Here is a 21240-nt window from a genome sequence, read left to right on the forward strand (position 1 = left end):
CTTTGCCCTGTTTTTAATGCAAATTCTCTTAGTTCATCTTGCTTAAAATTTAAACCTTTTCAACACTATAAACATTTCCTCAAAAATTCAAATGGTGTTTTCAGCTGTGTTCCTTGACGCTGCCTAGGGAGGTGGTACCTGAAACCTAACATTGTGACAAGAAAGCCAAGGTGTTCTGCCATAGTCAGCATGTGTGTCAAAATCCCAATCCAGTGTAACAGGCTGCGTTAGGGCCCTAGGCTACAGGGCGCAGAGAAATCAAGGGCCAGGACCTGCCCTGTGTCTGGCGTCAGGACGTGGGCTGGTACAGCTTTCCTGAGCTGATGTACTTCAGGGTTCAGGTGTTTCCTCGGGCGTCAGGTGTCAGGCGAGATGGGCAGCAGCCTGTCCCCATGCATGCTGCCTGTGCCAGAGCCAGACCACGAAGCAGACAGTGAACAGACACCGCTGTTTGCCTATTTCCTGCATTAAATGACAGCATAAATTCAGAGCATATGCAAAAGAACATAAAGAAATCAACAAAATGAAGCTCCAACAGAAGCACTGAGTGTCTGATCATACCAGACCCCATGTCAGCTGCTGAGAAGGCCTCGGCCCGCTCACCGCCCATGGGGATCTTGGCGCCTTCAATGGCCCAGAAGCCTCCAAAGCCACAAGGCCTGAAGAAGGACTGGTGTCACCTAACAAAATGGTTTTGATTTAGAAACCGGACAGACTCACTGTTTAAATACCTTTATTATTTTTTAAAAATCATTTGGACATCGATAGCTCTGCAAAATACTTCTCCCATCCCAAACCCTCCAACCCTTTCCACACGTCCTCCCTAAAGAAACAGAATATTCGTACTTGCACCCATTCACATCTAATTTTTAAAAACATATGACTCAAATTCAAATATTATTTTTCTTTCCCAGAACTCATAACTTTAAACCACAATGCAACATACTTAATGGCATTTCTTCTTAAAAATTAGCTTATCAGACTATTTCATGAGGAAAAAAAAAATCAATTCAAGGCCTTAGAATAGAAATTCCCTGTTTCAGAAAGTAAATGACATTGAAAAGCCCCTACTCCCCTGGAGTTGTAATTTCCACTTCGCCAACAGAACCAGCCCACAGGCGGACTTGCTACTTCATTTTTGCTCAGGTACTTTTGGACGACAGCTGAAAAGCTGTGAAGTGTCAAAGCAGGGTGAGTGGGAGGGATAATACCAGCACAAAGAAATGCCAAGGCTGGGACCACAGAACGGAAGCTTTCTGAGCAGTGGAATAAAAACAGCCAAATTCCTAAGATCCCACCTCTGGGCAGGCTTGTTTGGGGAGCGGAAGACGGTAGAAAATCTGCAATCTGCACTCATTTCTGAATGATGAATACAAGTGTCAACCAAAATATTGCACATAATACCAGAGGCATGTAAACCACCGAGCAGGTTCTAGAAAGAATAACTGCAGATGGAGACCATCCCCAAGGGCCTCCGGGAACTGAGCGAGAGGAAAGGGGACGAGGTGGACGGCATGGGAGCTACTGAGAGGAGGCGGAAAACAATCCCTTCCTCGTCCTCAGCGGGCGGGTTGTACGCGGACAGGTGTTCATCACGGATGTGTCCGAAAGACCTAATAAAGGTATCACTTCTTCATTTCCCCCAATACAACCGGTGCACTTCATTATGTGGCTAGAAAAGGAAGAAAGAAATCCTACAGAGAAGAACCCATCTGGCTAGTTGAACACCATCCATGTTTGCAAATGTCCTTCCCTGGCCATTCAACCAACCCCACCAACCCACTGACCTCTCGGAGGCACACGGAAGCCCTGACTTGCTCCAGGGGCGCCCTCGCCTCCAAGGGCTGGGAGGGAGGCCTGCGTCCTTCACGGTGCACCCCGCTGGCCGGCACAGCCCCCCGGCCTCCTCCACACGCAGGTGTCCCGGGTGGCCAGCCTGAAGCCGCAGCAGCGTCAGCGCCTCCTCACTGTGCGTTCAGCGGGGTTTGACCAGACCCGCCCGTTTGTAGCCTTTTGGAGTTTTAAAATCAAGAAATCACTTCTGACTCATCTCTGAGAACGAATATAAATCATTTTCCCACTGAAGTCACAGGCCATGCTTTGGGGCTCCATGGCCCTGGCCTGACTAGAGGGGCTGGTTCCACCCCGCACGAGGCCATAGGACTAAGCATCGTAGACGTCCCAGTGCTGCCTAACCAGGTCCCACACGCTTCTCCTTTAAGGCTGCCACTCACATTCAGTCTCAGTGACAAGCAGTGCATATGCCATTAAAAGCAAAGTCACCCCCTTTAAGAATAAAATACTCCCCAGCACCCGTCTAGACCGAGGACTTTGTGTTCTCTCCCACGGCCCGTGATAGGCAACTCCTTTAGCTTGTTCTGAACCCCGTTCTAATGCTGTCTTGTTGCTAAAGTTTTCCTCTTGTACTCTGAGCGAACCTCATAAACCACCAGAAAATGCCTCCTCCAAAGCCCCGCCCAAGTCTGCGGGCCACAGCTGATAACTGATGCCAACCTACTAAGCTTTTCAAACATTAAACAAAAACAAAACACACACACACACACACACACACACTTACTTTGGCACGTGAGCCTCGAGTTACTTGAGCATGTTCATGTCCCTGCCCCTCCCCCGTCCCAACATTTGAGTCGCTCTTTTAGGAGACTGCAGGCCCTTCTGCGGGATGAAAGAGGTCACCGTGAAGCACTGCTGTTGTGAGTAGCAAAAGGAGGAGGTACAAACGCTAAACTGGCCCCCAAAACAGTTCTCCCATTTAGCAATAATTTATGCAATGCTGCAAAACTTTAGTACCAGGATGACTAGTTTCAAACTGCTGGTTGATTAAATATACATTTACACATAGATATAGGTATAAAAATTACTAAGTCAACATTTGCTGTTTTCAATGTGAAAACGATAAAATGTAATTCTGAATAATTGTGCATTTGCCATAGGGTCCTTGTTAAAGGGATCATAAAAATAATTTTGCAATAAAAAAAACTTTTTAAAAAAGTTTAGTATTGCCCTCAAGTTCAAAAGTTTGGAGCAAACGTGTTGAATGAGCAGGACTGGAATCTGTTCCTGCCAGGGATCTGGAAGCCTTACATTTAGTGACCCCAACGGCAGGCCCAGGGATCCTGCCAACCACGGGCCAGCTCAGCGTGACATCACAGGGCTGGGCAGTGCCAGGCGGATGTCGCTGCAGCTCGCCAACTCCCTGCACAGAGCTCTGGGGGGCACACGTGTGCTGGGGCTCTGCTTTTTCTTGAGCTACCAGACTAAGCAACTGGGGGTGGGGGCCCTGGAAGGGGACCACTGAGCACCAAGGCTGAGGGTGACCAGGTGCTGACCTTGTACTCAGCTAGAGGTGGGGACAGAGGAAGGAACGAACGGCATTTCAGTGACACAGAAGTTAGCTGTGCAGGAAGGAAAAGTGCATATAAGGTAGCATAAAAACTGGGTAAGAGCAAACTGCCACAGAAAGGGAGGAAGAACGGAGAGAGCCCCTCCACCTGCCCTGCCAGTTGGCCAGGACTCTGCGGGTCAACATTCATGCTTTCTGATGCAAGTCTGCTCATGAAGGAACAGGAACGCAGGTTCTCCTGGTTCTGGCAGGTACACAATTTTCTTGGCAAAGTTCTTTTTTGCCAAGTTCAGTTTTATTTGGTTGCTGCTCTGAACCACTGTCACCGGAACTCATAGATGGGTGCGCTGTGTTCAGGAACATGAGTTAGATTGAGCGACTGGTACCTGCGTCGGGAGAAAAGACAAACAGAAGGCAGTGGTCTCAGCATCCTGGACATCGAACAAGGATGTTAAAAAAAACCCAGCCAGAGCTCCCGACAAACCACACACTTGGGTGGAATGCAAATGCCTCTTGGACTTCTCAGGTGAGCCGAATTTGGTTTTATTTCTATTTCTTCAGTTAATCTTCCTGAACTATGCATAAAATGGGCTGTAACCACGAAGCAGTCCCAGCAGCGTGTCTCGCTGAGGGAGAGGCTCTGCAGTGGGACAGGAGACACTGACTGAAGGCCTGGTGCTCGCTCTTCCCCACTGCTCATTCCGCCACCCTGAAGCCCAGCTCTCCGCTCCTTCTGCAGGGTCAGACTGTAATACCCAGCAGCCTCACAGGTGACACAGGCATAGCCCAGTTCTCCCGGGACCCAAGGGGAGCATGGGGAAGGTCCCATCACAGCTAACCTGTTTTAGCACTTATGTCCCTCTGAGCACTCCGCAGGCATGGTTCTTAGCCTAAGAACATCAGAGCACTCGGAGGACTATGTGAGTTTCCCCGGGCACGGTGCTCCAGGGTGTCAGGTGGGTGAAGGAAAAACAGAGGCCAGGACAGCCCTCGCATAGGGGTGGCAGCCCTCAGGGACAGTCAGAATTGCTCTCCCCTGACTGGTGTCACACAGGAGCGAGGGGCACAGGAAAAAGCAGTTTACTTCTTAGCAAAGTCACCGGGAAAGGATTATGCATTGGCCATCAGAACATGCCAATTGAAATCACAAGATCCCACTTCATACCCACTAGGATACTGTAACTGTAAAGACATCATAACAAGTGTTGCTGAGGATATGGAGAAAGTAGAAAAACTGTAACCCTCACGCATCGCTGGTGGGAAATGCAAAATGACGAAGCTACTTTTTGATAGTTCCTCAGAAAGTTAAAAATAGAATCCCTCTATGATCCAGCAATTCTACTCCTAGGTACATGCCCAAAGGAAATGAAAGAAAGATCTCAAACAGATACGCCCACACTCACAGCAGAATTATTCATAACAGCCAAAAGGGGAAAGCCACCGTGGTGTCTTATCAGTTGATGAGTGGATAGACAAAGTGTGGTATGTATCCTTACAACGCAAACTTAGTCAGCAATAAAAGTGCTAACATGTGCTACAACATAGCTAAACTTCAAATCAGTATGCTAAGCGAAGGGAGCCAGACAAAAAGGCCACATCGTGTATGATTCCATTTGTATAAACCATCCAGAATAGGCCGATCAATAGAGACAGGAAGTAGATCGGTAGCTGCCGTGGGCACATGGGAGGGGCGGGGGGATGCTGAGGAGTATGGGCTGTAGGTTTCTCCCCAGGGTGACGGCTGCACAGCTCTGTGAACATACTGAAGACCACAGAATGTACACTTTAGATGAGTGAATCATATGGCAAATGAATTACACCTCAATAAGGCTGTTTTCTAAAACAAGAATTATGAAAGTTTAAATAACTCCTTTGAAAAAAATTCATTTAAACCCTAATAACTGGCTCTCAGAGGGGCTGGGTCTGCCCTGAGCCCAAGGGCACGATCAAGAAATCCGAGTCAGCCCAGGGTGGGATCACTCACAAGTCACTGAAGTTTGAGAAATTTGAATGGAAATAAGGCGTTTCTACATTCAGAGAAGAAATCAGGTATTTTATGATACAGGTCACCTTTCAAGTATAACAAGGTGTTTAAAGAGCAGTAAGGAGATAGCAAAGTCCCCAAAGTGGCATTTGTCCTTCACCTTGAACCACACACAGGACAGGACTGTCAACTGCCATGGTCCCCTAGGTCACCAGGCTGAAATCAAGTGCACGTGGGACCTGCAAATTCCTGGGGCCAGGAATGTAACCACAAAATTATAAAGGCTGCTAACAGCAACATTTACAGTCTGCAGCTGGATCTGACCTTTCAGTTACTGATTAAATTTGGGAGGAACAGATACAAAACCACCCAGACTGAGATACTCGTGGCTGACAGTACGGCAGGGCACGGAAGCGCACGGCAGTGGGTTCCTGCACCTGGCCCTTCACTGTGTGCATCCCCCTGCTCTGTGCCTAGGGGTGAGCTCCTCGTGCGACAACTGAGATCACTTCGAGAGGCCCCCCACTCCCAAACAGAGCATGACCTCATGCAGACACAGGCAGAGAGGCCGTCCTCCGGATTGGCCGGGGCCCCTTACCATTCGGAGCTCCTGTGGTAGTAGTAGCCCTCGATGGAGGCTGCCGACTTCTGGAAGCAGATGTAGTAGAAGCCGGCAAAGGAAGCACCGCTGATGTCCTTGATCGTGTGGTCTGGGACCAGGAACTGTTCCTGCACACAGAGGGGAGGGTCAGTGCTGGGGCGCTGTGGTCCTCCAGGGTCTCCCTGTTAACCACCAGCGGGGGATCCGGTCGCACCGGCGCCGTGCCCTGCCTCTGCCCCTCTGCCGACCCGCGGAGAACGCTGGCGGACCACTCACATGTGCTACATGCTCACGCAGGACACGGCCTGGAGCTCACTAGGACCAGCCACTGGGAGGAGGGGCGATGGCCCTCACATCTCAGAAATGAACCAACACCTCCTCCCTCCCTTTCAGAGACCACAGGCAGAATCACCTGGGAAGGGTAAGTTTCCACCCACTCCAGGAACTGTCACGAGTTCCCGGTCACCACTAGAGCAGCGGGTCACTTCCATTGGCCTGTGGGTCATTCTGAGGGCAGCTCACTCACCGGCAGCCCCCATCACACCTTCTACAGAGCTCCACGCCTCACCAAAAGCAACCAGGACATTGCTGTTCTTGATCAGGCACCTCATGAGAGGCAAGCTTGCTACCTCTGGCTGGAGCCAAGAGTCGCAAGACCGATCCTGTTCCCTCCTCTCCTGGGGAGAACAGGTCAGAGGCCCCACGGTGCAAGAGGTCTGCTTAAAGTCCCCAGGTGAGTCACCCTGAGAAATGCTTTGGAGGCAAAACAACTCCATTGCTTTTTGATCTTAAGATACTCTTCCCCTTTTCCTCAACCTCTGAAATTGTAGTTTTTAAAATTTAATTTTAAAATTAGAACCTTACAAGATACTTCCTTGAACAGGTGGGTCAGACGGTGCCCTCCCATTGGAGGGCACGCTCACGTGCGCTGGCTTAGCACCCACAGTTCTCCTCAGAGTGCAGCCCCACCCCAAATTACGAACTACACACAGTGAAGGGGGGAATGGCTCCTCTAAATGATCCGTCTACAGCCCTGACCGGCACAGCTCAGCGCACTGGGCACCGTCCCACAAAGCGAAAGGTCTCTTGTTCAATGCCTGGTCAGGGCACCTGCCTGGGTTCCCAGCTGGGGGGGCGTGTGAGAGGGAACTGAATTGATGTTTCTCTCCCTCTCTTCCCCTCTCTCTAAAAATAATAAAATCTTTATAAAAACCCAAATGAAAACCAAATGATTTGTCTATGTGAAAGCCAGCAAGATTTCAAGGTAAAACAGCTTTTCCTACAGACTAGGGAGTAGTGCTTGGAGGCAGGTGTGTGTTCACAAAGTGATTCAACCAACTTGCTTCACTACTTTGCTCTCCTGTGGCTGCGTCACAGTAACGATTATGCTACCAAAGCAGGGAGCACAGATGGACTCCCAGCCCAAAGCCACGCCATGCGTCCAGCCAGATGGAGTTTTCCAAGGGCTGGTAAGTGGAAAACCTGAATTCCATTCCCGGTCCCTCACTTCCTGAGCTGGAGGGGCCAGGGAGCTGAGACGGCTCTGCGTGAGCCCTGGGCAAGGACAGGCGGAGGAGCAGTCACATGAGCGGCATCTCAGCCTGTGACTGAGAACAGGGGACAGAGGACGACTGCGTCCGAGCAGCACGAGGCCCCCCTGCACCCACACAGTGCCAGGGCTCAACCAGAGAGCCAAAGGGACTCTTGGGTGGGAGAAAGGAGAGGGAGAAGACCCAAACCAGTGTCAAGGGTGAGCACCCAGACGCGGGTTCATCTGCCAACACGCAGCAGTTCAGCCAGAGAACCCACTGGGATGTGAGCCCGTGTGCACTGGAGCTGCGCCTGCCTTTTACGAGCGTGTAAGGAGACAGCGGTACTAAGCACTGGACATGGGGTGGGGGGCACTCACTGCAGGAGCTGGCACAATCAGAGAGCCACTGAGGGCTTACCTTCCACCTCATGAAGACATAATCCCCGTTCTTCAGCTCTTCATAATCAAAGTCATCTGAATTAAATGATTTTGCATACTGATAAAAAGCCAGAAACTTGCCCTGAAAGCAAACAACAGGGTAAGAGAATAAGCCACAGAAGGAGAGGCTCCTGTCTGGCTACCCTCGGTGTGTAGGTGTCACTACCTCCTCAGAGGCATGACAGCTGCTGGTGTGGCACCGGCACACGTGACGGAGGCCAAGGCCTGGAAAGAGAGCTTCTGGCCACCCTGGGGCACCATACCTGGGCTCAGGACAGAGGCCTGCACTTGGCCAGGCCCGGGGGCTGGGGCCACCTACTCCCATGGCTGAGGAAAGGCGGTGGGGTGGAACAGATGCAAGTTCAGGGGCTTCTTCTCTGAGCGCTTGGCCACAGGCAGACAGAGCCAGGGCCAATGGGAAGATCCCTGCAGACAGACAGACAGTGGCTAGAGACAGACAGAACCACCCCAAACCCACCAGCCAGCGGAGGGCAGGCAGGGCTCCGTGAAGTGGGTCCCCCAACACAGCAAGTGTTGGTGGCCGGCTAGGTAAGTAGAAATTGAAAACGAGCAGTATAAAGTTAAAAAAAAAAAAAAAAAAGGAGACTAGAAATAGGTTACAAAACTGTATCTTCTGATCTCATTTTTATTAAGAAAAAAAGTACAGACACTCAAATGAGATCCAGGAAAACGTTAATACCTGTTTTCGCTGTAGGTGTTATCATTATAGGTGATGTTCTTCCTTTTGCTTTTCTGATTTCTTTTTCCCAAGTATTTTTAAATAAGCATGTATTCATTTTATGAGAAAAATATCTTAAGTAAGGATATAGAGATATTAAGTCACAGAATTTGTCATACAGATATTTTTATTCTAAATACATTAATTATATGAAACCTTGACCTTACAGTACCCCTGCAATGCCAATGTAAAACACCACATTTCTGATTCCAGTTTACAATGGAAAAAGGACATCATGGGTGAAGTTTATGAGACAATGTAAATCCCTGACAAACAAAGGTACCACACAGTCCTGCGAGAGTCGTTCGTGGGGCCTGGGAGAGTTGTGGGGACCACTGGGCACCACAGTCCACAGGCCCAGCCTCTCGTCTTACCACGGCCAGCAGCCCCGGACGGAGGGCGACCTTTGTCTTTCACTCAAACCATTTCAGTCCAGCCTAACAAAGGCTAGTCCCAGATCTTTCCCAGAGTTCTAATGGGAAGTCCATGGGAAAATGAGAGTTGCTTTCTAGGTATTTAATGTGCAGCCAACCAAGCCCCAAACTGGGGTTTCATTGAGCCTCAAAGACCTTGCTTTGAGATGGAGAACAAAGCGGAATGGGAGACAAGCTCTGGTTCATGACAAGGTAGAACTTCCCTGGGGCTTCCAGAGAGGAAGGAGCCGTCTCCTGAGGTGGCGGACCACACAGGAAGGGCCAGCACCGGGGCCGGGGAGCCCTGCGCAGCTCTCTGACCGGCAGTCACCGGCCGCCACTGGGCCCCAGGCCCCGCAGAGCCCGCAGAGCCCGCCTGCGCCCTCCCAGCGCAGAGGCACCAAGTCCCGTGTCAGTTTCCTGGGCCCCTCGTCCCCGGCCCCAGGAGCCCGCAGAGCCCTCCCAGCGCAGAGGCATCAAGCCCCATCTCAGTTTCCGTGTCTCTTGGCTGCAGCAGTCAGAACATGAAACTCTCAAAAAATGTCCTGAAAAGCTCAAGTCTAACTTTAAGTTTAATCAAACTCAGCATTTGATAGGTATTCCTTTCCTAACTCAAGAGAAGAACATTAAGAAGCAAAGCAGCTTTTCGCGGGTCCTTGCTTCCAAGATGACCAAGAAAAGAAGGAACAACGGTCATGCCCAAAAAGGCCATGGCCACGTGCAGCCTGTTCGCTGCACCAACTGCGCCCAGTGCGTGCCCAAGGATAAAGCCGTTAAAAAGTTTGTCATTCGAAACATAGCAGAGGCTGCAGCTGTGAGGGACATTTCAGAAGCAAATGACTTCGATGCCTACATGCTTCCCAAGCTGTGTGTGAAACCGCATTACTGTGTGAGGAGTGCCATTCACAGCAAGGCAGTCAGGAATCGCTCCCGTGAAGCCCAGAAGGACCGAACACCTCCACCCCGATTCAGACCTGCGGGTGCTGCCCCATGACCTCCACCAAAGCCCATGTAAGGAGCTAAGTCCTTAAGGACTGAAGAAAAGTTCTCTGGAAAAAAATAAAATGGAAATTGTACTAAAAAAAAAGAAAGCAGCAGCAAAGCAGCTTGCATACAGTGCGGGGAACCTGGACGAGGGCCTGTCTGCAGCAGGGTCTGCCCCGAGGACCGCTGTGCTAGACGCAGGAGAGAGCGTGAACAGCCACGTGCGGGCTCCACGGTGAGTGCGGTGTTCAGAGTCTTCATCACCAATACAAGCAATCACTTCTGGTTGTCTTAGAGGATGGACACATTGGACTCCCTCAATGTTAAACCAAAATTTATCACTGCCATGGTCAGCTAAGCCAAAGGCTACTGTGAGACACGGATTTTGGAAGATGCGAGGCTCGTGTGACACCTGAAGGAAAGACAGCAGGGCTGGCAGTGCTCACGGGATGGGACGATGAGACCACGTCCCACCCCTGACGGGGAGTGGGGAGGGGCTGGCTTTCTTGGGAGCGTCCTGCCAGGACTGGAGACTGGGCCTTGTCCCTCAGGAGCTAGGATGAGAGGAAGCCTCCCGTGGTTTTGTCAAGGGGAGGGCCAGCCTTCCAGGAGCTGCACTTCCGACTCAGAACCTGAGGCCAGAGGCCACCACTGTACGTTTCATGGGGTTTCCCCAAGTAGAGGCTATTATAAAGAAACTGTGGACAGGAGATGGACAAACAGAAAGGACAGGGAGACAGCAGTAAGGCCCTGAGAGCCAAGTTCCTTGGCTCCCCCTGGTGGCCCAGGGCCATCAAAGATCTACTCACCCAGTGTTTCCGATCAACATCTTCATCTGCATCCCACTTTCGCGTTAAGAAAGGGTGTTTTTTGCTGATTATTTCTCCTTCAAAGAAGGTCGTAAGGGTTGGATACTCCTATGGTAAAAACCCAAATATCAAAACAAGATGTTGACCAGCAATTTCAACCTTTTACAAAGGAAAAATTAACCTTACTTTAACTTCTTCCCAATATTTTAAAAAAATGATCACACTGCTAACCAACAGCCTGGCAATTTGTTGATGGCTGTGGAGAGAACGTGAATGGAAGGCGCCCAGAGAGGGCAGTAGCTCTTGCACTTCAGGGAGTTGACCAGAAGCAGAGGACCCTTCACTTATTACGTGTTGATCATTCAAAAGAGAATCTGGATGATTCCCACAAGTAAATTCTGAAGATTCCAACATACGAAGACGACAGTAACTAAGTAGATTGTACTTTCCAAGGAAAACGCCTAAACAGCCTCCAAAATTATAACCCTCACAGCTGAGTCTCCCTCAAGCCACAGCCTGGCCCACTGGCTTTCACACTGGCTCAGTGTTTTGTCCCTTTTACTCCAATACTTCAAGCTTCTAGGGGTGGATTTTTTTGGTAGGATACCTTAATATACTAGATACATTTCATTCTATCATCATATAAACAAAGACAATTTATACTAGGAAAATATATGTAAATCAGGTCTGCAATTGAAAAATCACAACCATAAAAATAAGTCTGTTGGAAAAATTAATAAGCTGTATTCCTACTTGAGTGCTTAGCATACTCCTGTTAATTTTACTTGCTGTTTGTTCATTGGCTAAGGAGGTGCCAAATTAATGGAAGAAAAATTAACACGGTAAAAAGTCTACCATTTTTCTGCCTTTGTGAAAAGCCCGCCCACCCTGAGCCCAGCCTGCCAAGTCCCTAGGGTTTCTTTGTGAGTGTGGTGATGAGGGCAGTGCCCGGCCAGCCACATCATGGCCCTAACGTCTCTGGGACCCCAGAGACCCCACTTTCTTCTTCAGGCCAATGCAAGACTCTCTTGTTCTGCAACAGACACCTACACATGTCTAAACTACATCTGCTCCGATGGCTTTGCCTCTTCTCCCAGCTCAAGCTGCACCGCAACACGGCACCTTTGTGGGAGGTGCTGCCGCCCAGGCTCAGTGGTGGCCAGGAACAGCACTGCCACCACTGCTGCCGAGATGGCGCCTGCTGCAGGACACACCACCAGGCCTGCCAGTCTCCCCACCGAGAGCTTCGAGATACTACAGATTTAGCATCCCCAAACCACAGCCCCTTCACCCAGCACTGCTACTAGGGGTCTGCATGCAGATATTTATATGTACAAAGTGAAGAAATGAAAGAGAAAATTTTCTAAATGGAAACCTGATTTTAAAGGTATAAAATAAATTAGGCTCATCTGTTTCAGGAAGGACTGCTAAGGAAAAAAAATTCTGTGGAAGTTAACACCTGACTCAAGATTTTAAATTAAAAGCTATAGCTCTGGCTGATGTGGCTCATGTGTGCCTTGGTGGATTGAATACTGGCCTGTGAACTAAAGGGTCACTGGTTCGACTCCCAGTCAGGGCACATGCCTGGCTTGTGGGCCAGGTCCCAGTAGGGGGCGAGTGAGAGGCAACCGATCGATGTTTCTCTTTCTTCCTCCCCTCCTCTCTCTAAAAATAAATAAATACAATGCTTTCTATTCCTAATAAACCAGGTCAAGAACTAGTTAACTGGAAAAAAAAAAAAGCTATATACAGAGTGGGGCAAAAGTACACTTACAGTTGTTCTTATGGAAAATACAATAATAAATAATAATACAAGTATAAACTCTGTGTTTTGTGTATACACAACTGCAATTTTCTGAGTTGCAAACTTTAGTGTTTTTTCAAAACTTCCATAAAAGAGAAAAAAAATGATAAAATGGTTTTATTATGATACAAAGAAAATACTTATGGCACAAATCCCATTTTCCTAATGAATTATTCTAAACTGACTTCTCCCTAAAACATTTTAGAGAGTATATCAGGGTGACTCTAAGGTCCCCAAACTCAGAGAATTAAATAAAATACTTAATGAATTAGAGTTAATATGTACAGAAGTTAACAAAAAGACAGTAACTCTCAGTGCAGGAACAGGAAATTCAAGCATCTGATTCACAGAGCCAAAGAATGAAGTGCCGCAGGAGGGAGGATGAGGGACAGCGGAGAGAGGAGGCATGCCAGCACCCACCCCGCCCTTCGTGGACTGGTTGTCGCCAGGCATTTGAGACGTACCACCCACTCCCCCTCAGATCCTAGGCTCACCGAAAACTGTCTGGTGACAGGTCTGGCTTTCCATGTAGACCTGCCTCCTGGAGAATCAATATTCAATGAGCCAGTAAGTCAAGAGAACTTCTGGAGCACGCTGCTAGCTCGTTCCGGAAGTGTGTGAAATGGCGCGCTCTGCTTAGACAGGGGTCTCATCTCCCTCGCTCTGAGCAGGCTGAGCACAACCTCAGAGGGAGCTTCCAAAGCCTTCCAAACTGGCGTAGCGAGCGAGCGGGGGTCTGGTGCGACTCCCCCATGTCTGGGCTTTCCCCAGGTGTGACCCCTCTCCCTGCTGCTGGTTCAGAATGGCAAAGAGAATGTGACTTGACACCCATTCTTCACAATTCTGGGATTTCATTTCCAGAAGGCTCACAAACTTTAAAGCTGTACTTGCTTGTGAATGTGAAGAAGCAAAGAGGCAAATTAGCTCCAATTTAATAGTTAATTCCATATTGTAAACACAAGGAAGACTATAACTAAAACCCAAACCATTTAAGTAGTTTTATTAAATTATATACTGGAGATTTTAATAGCTATAAATGGAAAAGCAAACAAAAATGGATAACTGCATTTTATAATACTGGTATAAAAATCATTCTAAGAATTGTCACCCTTTTCTGCATTTTACTAATTATCTACAGTGACCTTGAATTAAATTTATCATTTAAAAAGTTATTAAGAAGTCGCACAACACCACACCTATACTAAAAGCCAATGAACAGTATATTTTAAATGGGTAAATTGTATGGAATGTGAACTATACCTCAGTAAAGTGACTAAAAATGTTATTTAAAAAGATGAATTTGAAGAATCCTCAAGTTGAGCACGACTCAGAAACCTCAGGAGGCATGTCAGCCTTTCTCTAACTAAACGCCAGTCCAGCCCCATAGCAGTACGCCACCTGAGCTGCAGCTGGCCGCTCTGGGGAGAGCATGTGCTCCTGAGGCCACTCTGGGTACAGGCTGGAAGGACTGGCCAGGAGGGTGGTCTCCGAATTCTGGCCACGAAATGGTGTGTCCCTGGGCTGGCCTTCAATGAAGGGCCACACCGGCACCCCTCCTCAAGGGAGCCGAGCTGTTTATGGCTCGGAGGTGCTTTCCCTCATTAGGGTTACTTGTTCCTGATGGAAAGTTCATAGCATTTCTGAACACTGGGGATTTTTATTGCTACTTGGCACTTCAGTGCAGCTTCCTATGACCAAAATGACTGATTTTTAGAATCAACATTAAATATTCTGTGTTACAAGTGTTCCTGGTTTCCTTATGAAGTTAAATATTTATGTTCTGCACTCAATTAATTTGGCTGCCTAAGAGCTGAACATATTGTTTACTATGTGTTTTCTACTACCACAAATTCAAAGGTTAGCATCTTTCACTTTGCTATATTTCCTATCCCTGCTTGCCCGATAGGTTTCCAGAGGTAACAGAGAGATTACCTTTTCCTCTCAACAACAACCTCCATAGGAAATCCTCAAGCAAACTTCTGACAGAGAAGTAGGAGACTGAGAGGGAATCGAGGAGACAGAAACAACAGTTTCCAGGCTGAGGGATAGTCAGGGCCTTGGTAGTGGTCCACACTGTATCACATTGTAATCTACCACTTTGGTTACTTTGTTTCCTCCCCAGGAGGGCAAGCCCCTTGAGTAGACAGAGCAGGTGTTTCTAATTCTCATTTTATACCCGAGGAAACTGAAGGGAAATTAAAGGTGATGGAGCCAGTAAGGGACAGAGTGAGGATGTCACCTGGCTCCTTCCCACAGCTCCAGGCACTGCATTGCCTGGCCACCAGGACAGAGAGGACTGATCAGGCCACAGGCCATGCAGCCAGGTCAAGACTAGCCCCCCCACCGCCACTTGGAGTTAGGCAGCCATGTCAGTGGGAGAAGAAAGGACGCTTTTTCTTGCTTCCTACATTTCCAGGAGTTCTGAGGGTTAAAAAGTTGGTTCAAAGAAAAAACACTCTACAATTATGTAGCAGCTACTTCTATTAGAAAATGGATGATCACTTTTCACTGTTCCAGTGAACTAAGGGGTTGAAAGAACTTCAAAGACCTCCTTCTCAAGGAATTGATGCTTATTTCAGAAATTGTTAAGCTTATGAGGGTGGTAGCTATATTCTTACTACTTTTTTTTCTCAAAAATGATTAAAAATGAAGTCAACAGTGTTAATCACATTGTGACTTATTCATAAACCTGAAAGATGTACGCATCTGTATAGTTTCCAACAGGACCCATCCCAGCCGCATGCTTCCCGTTCACCGTACAACAACAGTGCATAGAAGCAAGGCACTGAATCCAGCCTCAAAGAGTCGCAACCACCCGCGCCTCACGCTCTCAACTGCCAAGTGTGCAGACTCCTTTCAGGTTCCAGCTCACGCTCAAGTGAGTGCTTACCTCGGTAAGGCCTTTGATCTTCAGGTACCCACAGAGGTAAGAGTTCCCCATGTCCACATGCTGGAAAGAAAGGACACACAGCCTCGTTACAAATGGGAGGGACCCCTGGGAGACAAGCTGGAGTTACTCCCCAGTGGTCACACTTGACAACTGGGTGGAGTAAGGGAGCCTCGGGCTCCCAGCCTTGGAGACCTCAGTGAGTCTGCTCCGTCCATGGGCCTGTTCAGATGAAGCTCGGCCTCACTGAGCTGACCACGTGGAGACCGAAGTCCCTTCCTGGACCTGCAAGCTTGCTCCAGCCTCACCTCTGTACTGCCTCCCACACCAGCCTCCACGGGGCTACAGACCTGGTGCGTCACTGGCCACTGGGCCTCCACTGCACCTGCACATGCGGTGTCATTCCCGACCTGGGCTTATCTGCTTCCTCACATCTTTCTGGCCTATTTCTGCCTCCATGCGGCTAAGTCACTGGTCTAACAAGTCTACGCCTTACCTGTATTTACACTAAGCACCATCCTGCATTATTTATGAAATGGGCAGAATACTCAGGAAAGGCAACTTTCAAAACTTACATGGTATAAATTTGTTATAAACCAAAATGCCAACCCCAAATCAGAACACACTGTGGAGGGCTGCTCTGCCCATTTCATGTACAGGGGCTTATCTTTCTTGATGAAGAGAGGAGCCTCAAATAAACAGAAGTAACAGGTGTAGATGTGAAGGTTCAGCAGCCACCTCTCAACCTATTTCCTATTTTTTTACACTGGCAGGGCGCAGATCTCATTCAGCCCTGGCGCTGCAAGACCTGCCCAACCCTGATGGATCCAAGCCAAATGTGTGGCCCCGTCCTCTTGTGAATTAATGGGTTAGGGGGTGAGTGACCCAGTTCTGGCCAGTTAGATGTGCGTATCAGTCTTCTGGGTGCTTCTGGGAAAGATTCTGGCTTTCGGAGAAGCTCTTTTTCTACTCCCTCCCACCCCCCCCTCCCCTTGAGATCATGAGGAGAAAGAGCCTGGGAAACACCCAGGGTGGCAGCACAGAAAGATGGAAAGACACGGGCCTGAGTGAGCCGATCTGGACAAGCCACCTCTCAACTTTGTGTAATGTGGCTGACGGGCTCACTTATTCTTGAAGCTATTTTGAAATTGTATGGTTACTTGTAGCTAAATTAGATTTATTTACAGAGTAAACCCCTGGCATTAAAACAAAGCATAATGGTGCTGTAGCACCTTGATAGTTTAATGTTAAGTGAGGTCTCATTTTAAGAAACTGGAAGTTTTGTGAAATTTATCAGCTGCGGGGACTCAACTGCTTCCAATTACGCTGTAAATCAAATACGAAGGCAATCCTCAAAAATTGTCATGAGCTCACTCAGCCAGATGAGGTCAGCACCAAAGCAAATGGCTTCAATGAAGCTAAAGTGTTCCCAGTTTGGTGCTGGAAACAAAGTATTCCATGTGAAAACTGCCAAAGCAGTTTAAATATCCTCATCGGCTGACCCTGGCACTGGATGTTATCTAAAGCAACTGATCTGTACTAACTTGGTTCAGCAAAGACCTTTTATTAAAGGATACGTAGTTCTAACCTGAGGCCTTAAACTTCACGTATGCAGTTCTCACTGAATTCAATATAGTTCGGGGTTTCACAGCTGCTGGAGAGGATACCAGGTGGCAAGGATACTTACTAATAAGATTAAAATTTGAACTATAAATTGGCTAACATTTTGCATGTATTATCACAAGAATCAGAATTTTGCCCTGGCCGGTGTGGCTCAGTGCATTGAGTGTTAGCCTGAGAACTAAAGGTCACTGGTTCGATTCCCGGTCAGGGAACATGCCTGGGTTGTCTGCCAGGTCCCCAGCTGGGGACATGCAAGAGGCAACCAGTCAATGTTTCTCTCACACGTTGATGTTTCTCTCCCTTTCTCCATCCCTCCCCTCTCTCTAAAAATAAATAAATAAAATATTTAAAAAAAAGAAAGAAAAAGAACCAGAATTTTACTTTGGCTTCCATTCAACCATGTATCTCTCCCATTCGGCCCAAATTGATCTCGATGACCGCTGGTGAACTCAGACACAGCACAGAGTGCAGCTTTAACTGAACGACAGGCCCGCGTCTCAATGAGAACAACAAGGCATTTGCAAGAAGGTCTCACAGCACAGCTGTATCCAACAGCTGCCCTTCTTAATATTCCTTTCACACTGACCCTGGCCCTCACTCTACTCTTGGCTTCTTGGCTGGCAGAGGAGAAAGAGAGCAGCCACAGTGATAAACAACAAGTCCAGGCAGAGCCTCACCAGGTTTGAGGAGCTCTTTCAGCTGGAATCTCAGACCAAGAAAGCACTCCAAAGAGCACACAAAGGGATGTGTAACATCATCAGTCATTAGGGAAGCTGAAATGCAAACCCCAGCAAGATACTTTCACACCCACTAGGTTGGCTACAATCAAAAAGGGGGACAACAGCAAGTGTTGGTGAGGATGTGGAGAAACTGGAATCCTCCTGTCCTGCTGGTGGGAATGTAAGTTGGTGCAGACACTTTGGCAATCACTCTGGCAGTTCCTCAAAATGTTAAGCATAGTGTTAGCATGTGACCCAGCCATTCCACTCCTGGGTATCTATCCAAGAGAAATAAAGACATATGTCCACACAAAACCTTGTACATGAATGTTCATAGCAGCATTATTCATAACAGCCAAAAGTGGAAACAACCCAAATCTCTATCAACTGATCAGTGGATAAAAAAAATGTTGTATACCCACACATGGACTATTACGCAGCAATAAAGAGGAATGAAGCAGACACGTGCTATGATATGGGTGAATCCTGAAAACACTGCGCTCCGTGAAAGAAGCTAGACACAGAAGGTCACATATTGTATAATTCCATTTATGTGAAATGGCCAGAATAAGCAAACCTTAGAAAATAATTTAGTGGTTGCCTAGGGTTGGAGGGGGGTTACAGCTTAGGGGTTTGGGTTTTTGTTTTTGTTTTTCAGTGTGATGAAAATTAGATTGCAGTGATGGTTATATAACTTCTGTGAATATACTTAAAACTATTGAATCATACACCTTGAATAGGTATGAATTACATCTAAGTAAAGCTGTTGTGAGAAAAAAAGAAAGACAGAAAGCAGGGAAGAGGATGAGTTACAGAAGGCAGCAGTATTCTAAGAAACTAGTCCCGGCTGAGAAAACAGATGATGGGGACATTCACATGCCACTGACTCTCAGTGACGGGCAAGCAGCTCACCAATCCAGACACGTGGCAGCGTTCCTGGGCACAGCCACTGCCCCCACCACCAAGAGCCTGCTCAGTGGCTCCTAGCCACGGGCCAGGTCTCTGCTCTGGGCCTCCCTGAGCCCTATCAGTCTTGTACCAACTCCATCACCACTTTCACTGGTTCACAAGGAAGCCGGCACCTGACAGAAATTCAGAAACCACACACTCACGAAGAAGAGTAGTTGCCGCAGCAACCAGAGTAGACTTCTCCTGGACACTGGGCTCCCCTGACAGTTGTCTCTACCACATCAGAAACCATCACAGTACACAATGGGCACAAGTTCGGGATCATTCCAAAAGTCATCCACACCGGGGACCTCACTTTCAGAATTTTAGGATTAGTTGCAAAAAACTTGGACCTTCATACTGAATTCTTACATTTCAAGCAAAAGGGGGATCACCATGAGGTACTAATTATAGACTGAAATACCTCAGCCACGAGTTTTTCAATTACAATAAATATCATGGCTCATAATAGAAACTTAAGTTTATGGCCCAAAGATACAATTAACATGAAGATGCAGCTTTCCCTATCCAAAAAAAGAGGGTAATTATTTATTCCCACGAAATAGTAAAAAAAAAAAAAGAGAGAGAGAATGATGAATGCTCTAGTTAGCAAAAAGCAAATGTACTCCCGTTGTCTTTTGGGTGGGAGACCTACTTGCTCAAAAGAGAGGCTGTTTGAAAATTAAAATTTAAAAGGGCCAAGGGCAGTATACGGAAGACATTCTACCTCCCAGCCTCACACAGGGCAGCCATGCGTGCTAGGACCTCAAGCTTCTTTAAGAACTTTCAAGGGGACAGATGTGTGGATGAGTTTGGAAACAGCCTAGGATGTGGGGTGTCAGGCTACAGACAAAGGGGCTGAGTGAGGCAAGCAAAAGTAGCTATGGAGGGACGTTTCTGTAGAGAAGGGGGGGTATTTAAAGCATGTGAAGTGCACTACCATTTGTGTGGGGGGGGGTGCAGGAAGGGTCAGGGCAGGTGAAGCTGCAGTTCCGAAGCCATCAGTGGCTGACAGCAGGTACTTAGAATCCAGGGCCAGTGCGGGGTGGGGAGGTAGGTAGAAGGACATGGGAAGGAAGTATCAGTGTGAGAAGTACAACTGGGTGAGTTAGGGTCCCCGGTCCATGGCTCTCAGAGATGGGAGGAAGCCTTGGCTGTGTAGATAAAAGTTAAGAGCCCTCCCTTGGAGCCAGAAAGGAGGAAGATGAAGATATGGGGTGGGAAGGTCTGGGCATGGAGCTCAGGACAAGTGGCCAGAGAACAGGGATAGGGGTATGAGAAGCCTGGGGCAAGGGGCCTGGGGGCGGGGCAGCTGCGAGGAGCTGGGTGTGGAGACCAGGAGATTGGGGGGAGGGCGGGGCGGGCACAGGAGAGAGCATCCTGACAGAAAGGAGGCCCCCTCAGCAGCCCCCAGGATGTGTGCCTGAACTGGGGGTTGGGGTCAAGGGCCAGGACCAGTTGTGTTGGGGGCTCTCAGGCTCAGAGGCTTACGGAGGGAGGGTGCTCCCAGGTCTGAGGAGGGTGATTAAGGTCTCCCAAGAAAGGAACCCTAGGAGGAGGTTTCCTGGGACTGAGGAAAGGGGGCAAGGGAGGCATGTCTCAGGTCTGGGGAAAATCTGACATGGGCCCTGCCACGGAAGGGTCCCGAAATCAAAAGAAGCCAGGGCAGAGTTCTTCAGGGTGTCAAAGGGGCTGGAGGGAGGGCTGATCTCGGGACGACAGGTCACGGAGAGGAAGGACCCATGTGTGAGCGTGGCCAGTCACAGGGGGCTTCCGGATCCCAGAAGGGCTTGTCGCGGGCTTCAAGTCTGGGAGAGTGTTCAGGGTCTGCCAGGAGCTGCTCACGACAGGCTCCGGGTGAGGGGGCAGGTCAGGGTTGGGGCTCGGTGAGTGTGAGACACCAGCTGGGCAGGTCCCGGGGGTGAAGCGCCGGATGCAGGAGGCCCGGCGCCGTGGGCCTGGTCCGCGGCTGCGGGCTCGAGAAGCCGGGGCAGGCACGGCCCGTGAGCGCCGCGAGGAGGCCCTCGGGCCCCGGCCCGGCCCGGCCCGGCGCTCACCTGCAGCACCACCTCTACGTCGTACGAGTTCCCCTTGCTCTTCTGGTAGCCGCGGAACTTGGAGCCGCTGTAGAGCAGGCTGGTGGCCACGCCGGGCTGCTGGGTGTTGATGGGCGGCGGCGGGATGAGCGAGGCCGCGGAGGCGACCGAGGCACCGGCCGGAGGTGGACACTCGGTGCGGACCGGCATCGCGGGGTCCCCCGGAGCCAGGGCTGGGGGAGGGGGAGAGGAACCGCCGCCGCCGCGCGGGAGCCGAGGAGGGTGGCAGGGAGGGAGGGGCCGGGGCGCGCACGCGCTGGGCTGGGGCGGGAGGGGGGGACCACCCGCCCGCTGCCTGCG

The 21240-nt window shown here is 49.2% G+C and overlaps 1 protein-coding gene and 1 pseudogene across 2 annotated transcripts; one reads left to right on the forward strand and one right to left on the reverse strand.

Annotated features, from left to right (window-relative positions):
• Positions 1–1074: 1074 nt before the first annotated feature.
• Positions 1075–21181, reverse strand: GID4 (GID complex subunit 4 homolog). 2 transcript variants are annotated; one of them, XM_090291422.1, is made up of 6 exons: positions 20902–21181; positions 15558–15617; positions 10864–10971; positions 7899–8000; positions 5947–6077; positions 1075–3750 (listed from the first exon to the last, which is right to left on the reverse strand). In XM_090291422.1, exons 1-6 carry the CDS (start codon positions 21088–21090, stop codon positions 3687–3689), a joined length of 654 nt encoding a protein of 217 aa, XP_090147548.1. In that variant the 5' UTR covers positions 21091–21181; the 3' UTR covers positions 1075–3686. The 2 variants fall into 2 exon arrangements, with proteins under 2 accessions (XP_090147548.1, XP_090147549.1); XM_090291423.1 differs by lacking the exons at positions 1075–3750; positions 5947–6077; positions 7899–8000 and adding an exon at positions 9854–10466 and having other exon boundaries at positions 20902–21136.
• LOC149997475 (small ribosomal subunit protein eS26 pseudogene) lies at positions 9738–10125 on the forward strand (annotated as a pseudogene).
• Positions 21182–21240: the final 59 nt, after the last annotated feature.

The sequence above is a fragment of the Furipterus horrens genome, unplaced genomic scaffold (assembly GCF_987537825.1).
Source record: "Furipterus horrens unplaced genomic scaffold, mFurHor1.1.pri manual_scaffold_11, whole genome shotgun sequence".
Taxonomy (NCBI): Eukaryota; Metazoa; Chordata; class Mammalia; order Chiroptera; family Furipteridae; genus Furipterus; species Furipterus horrens.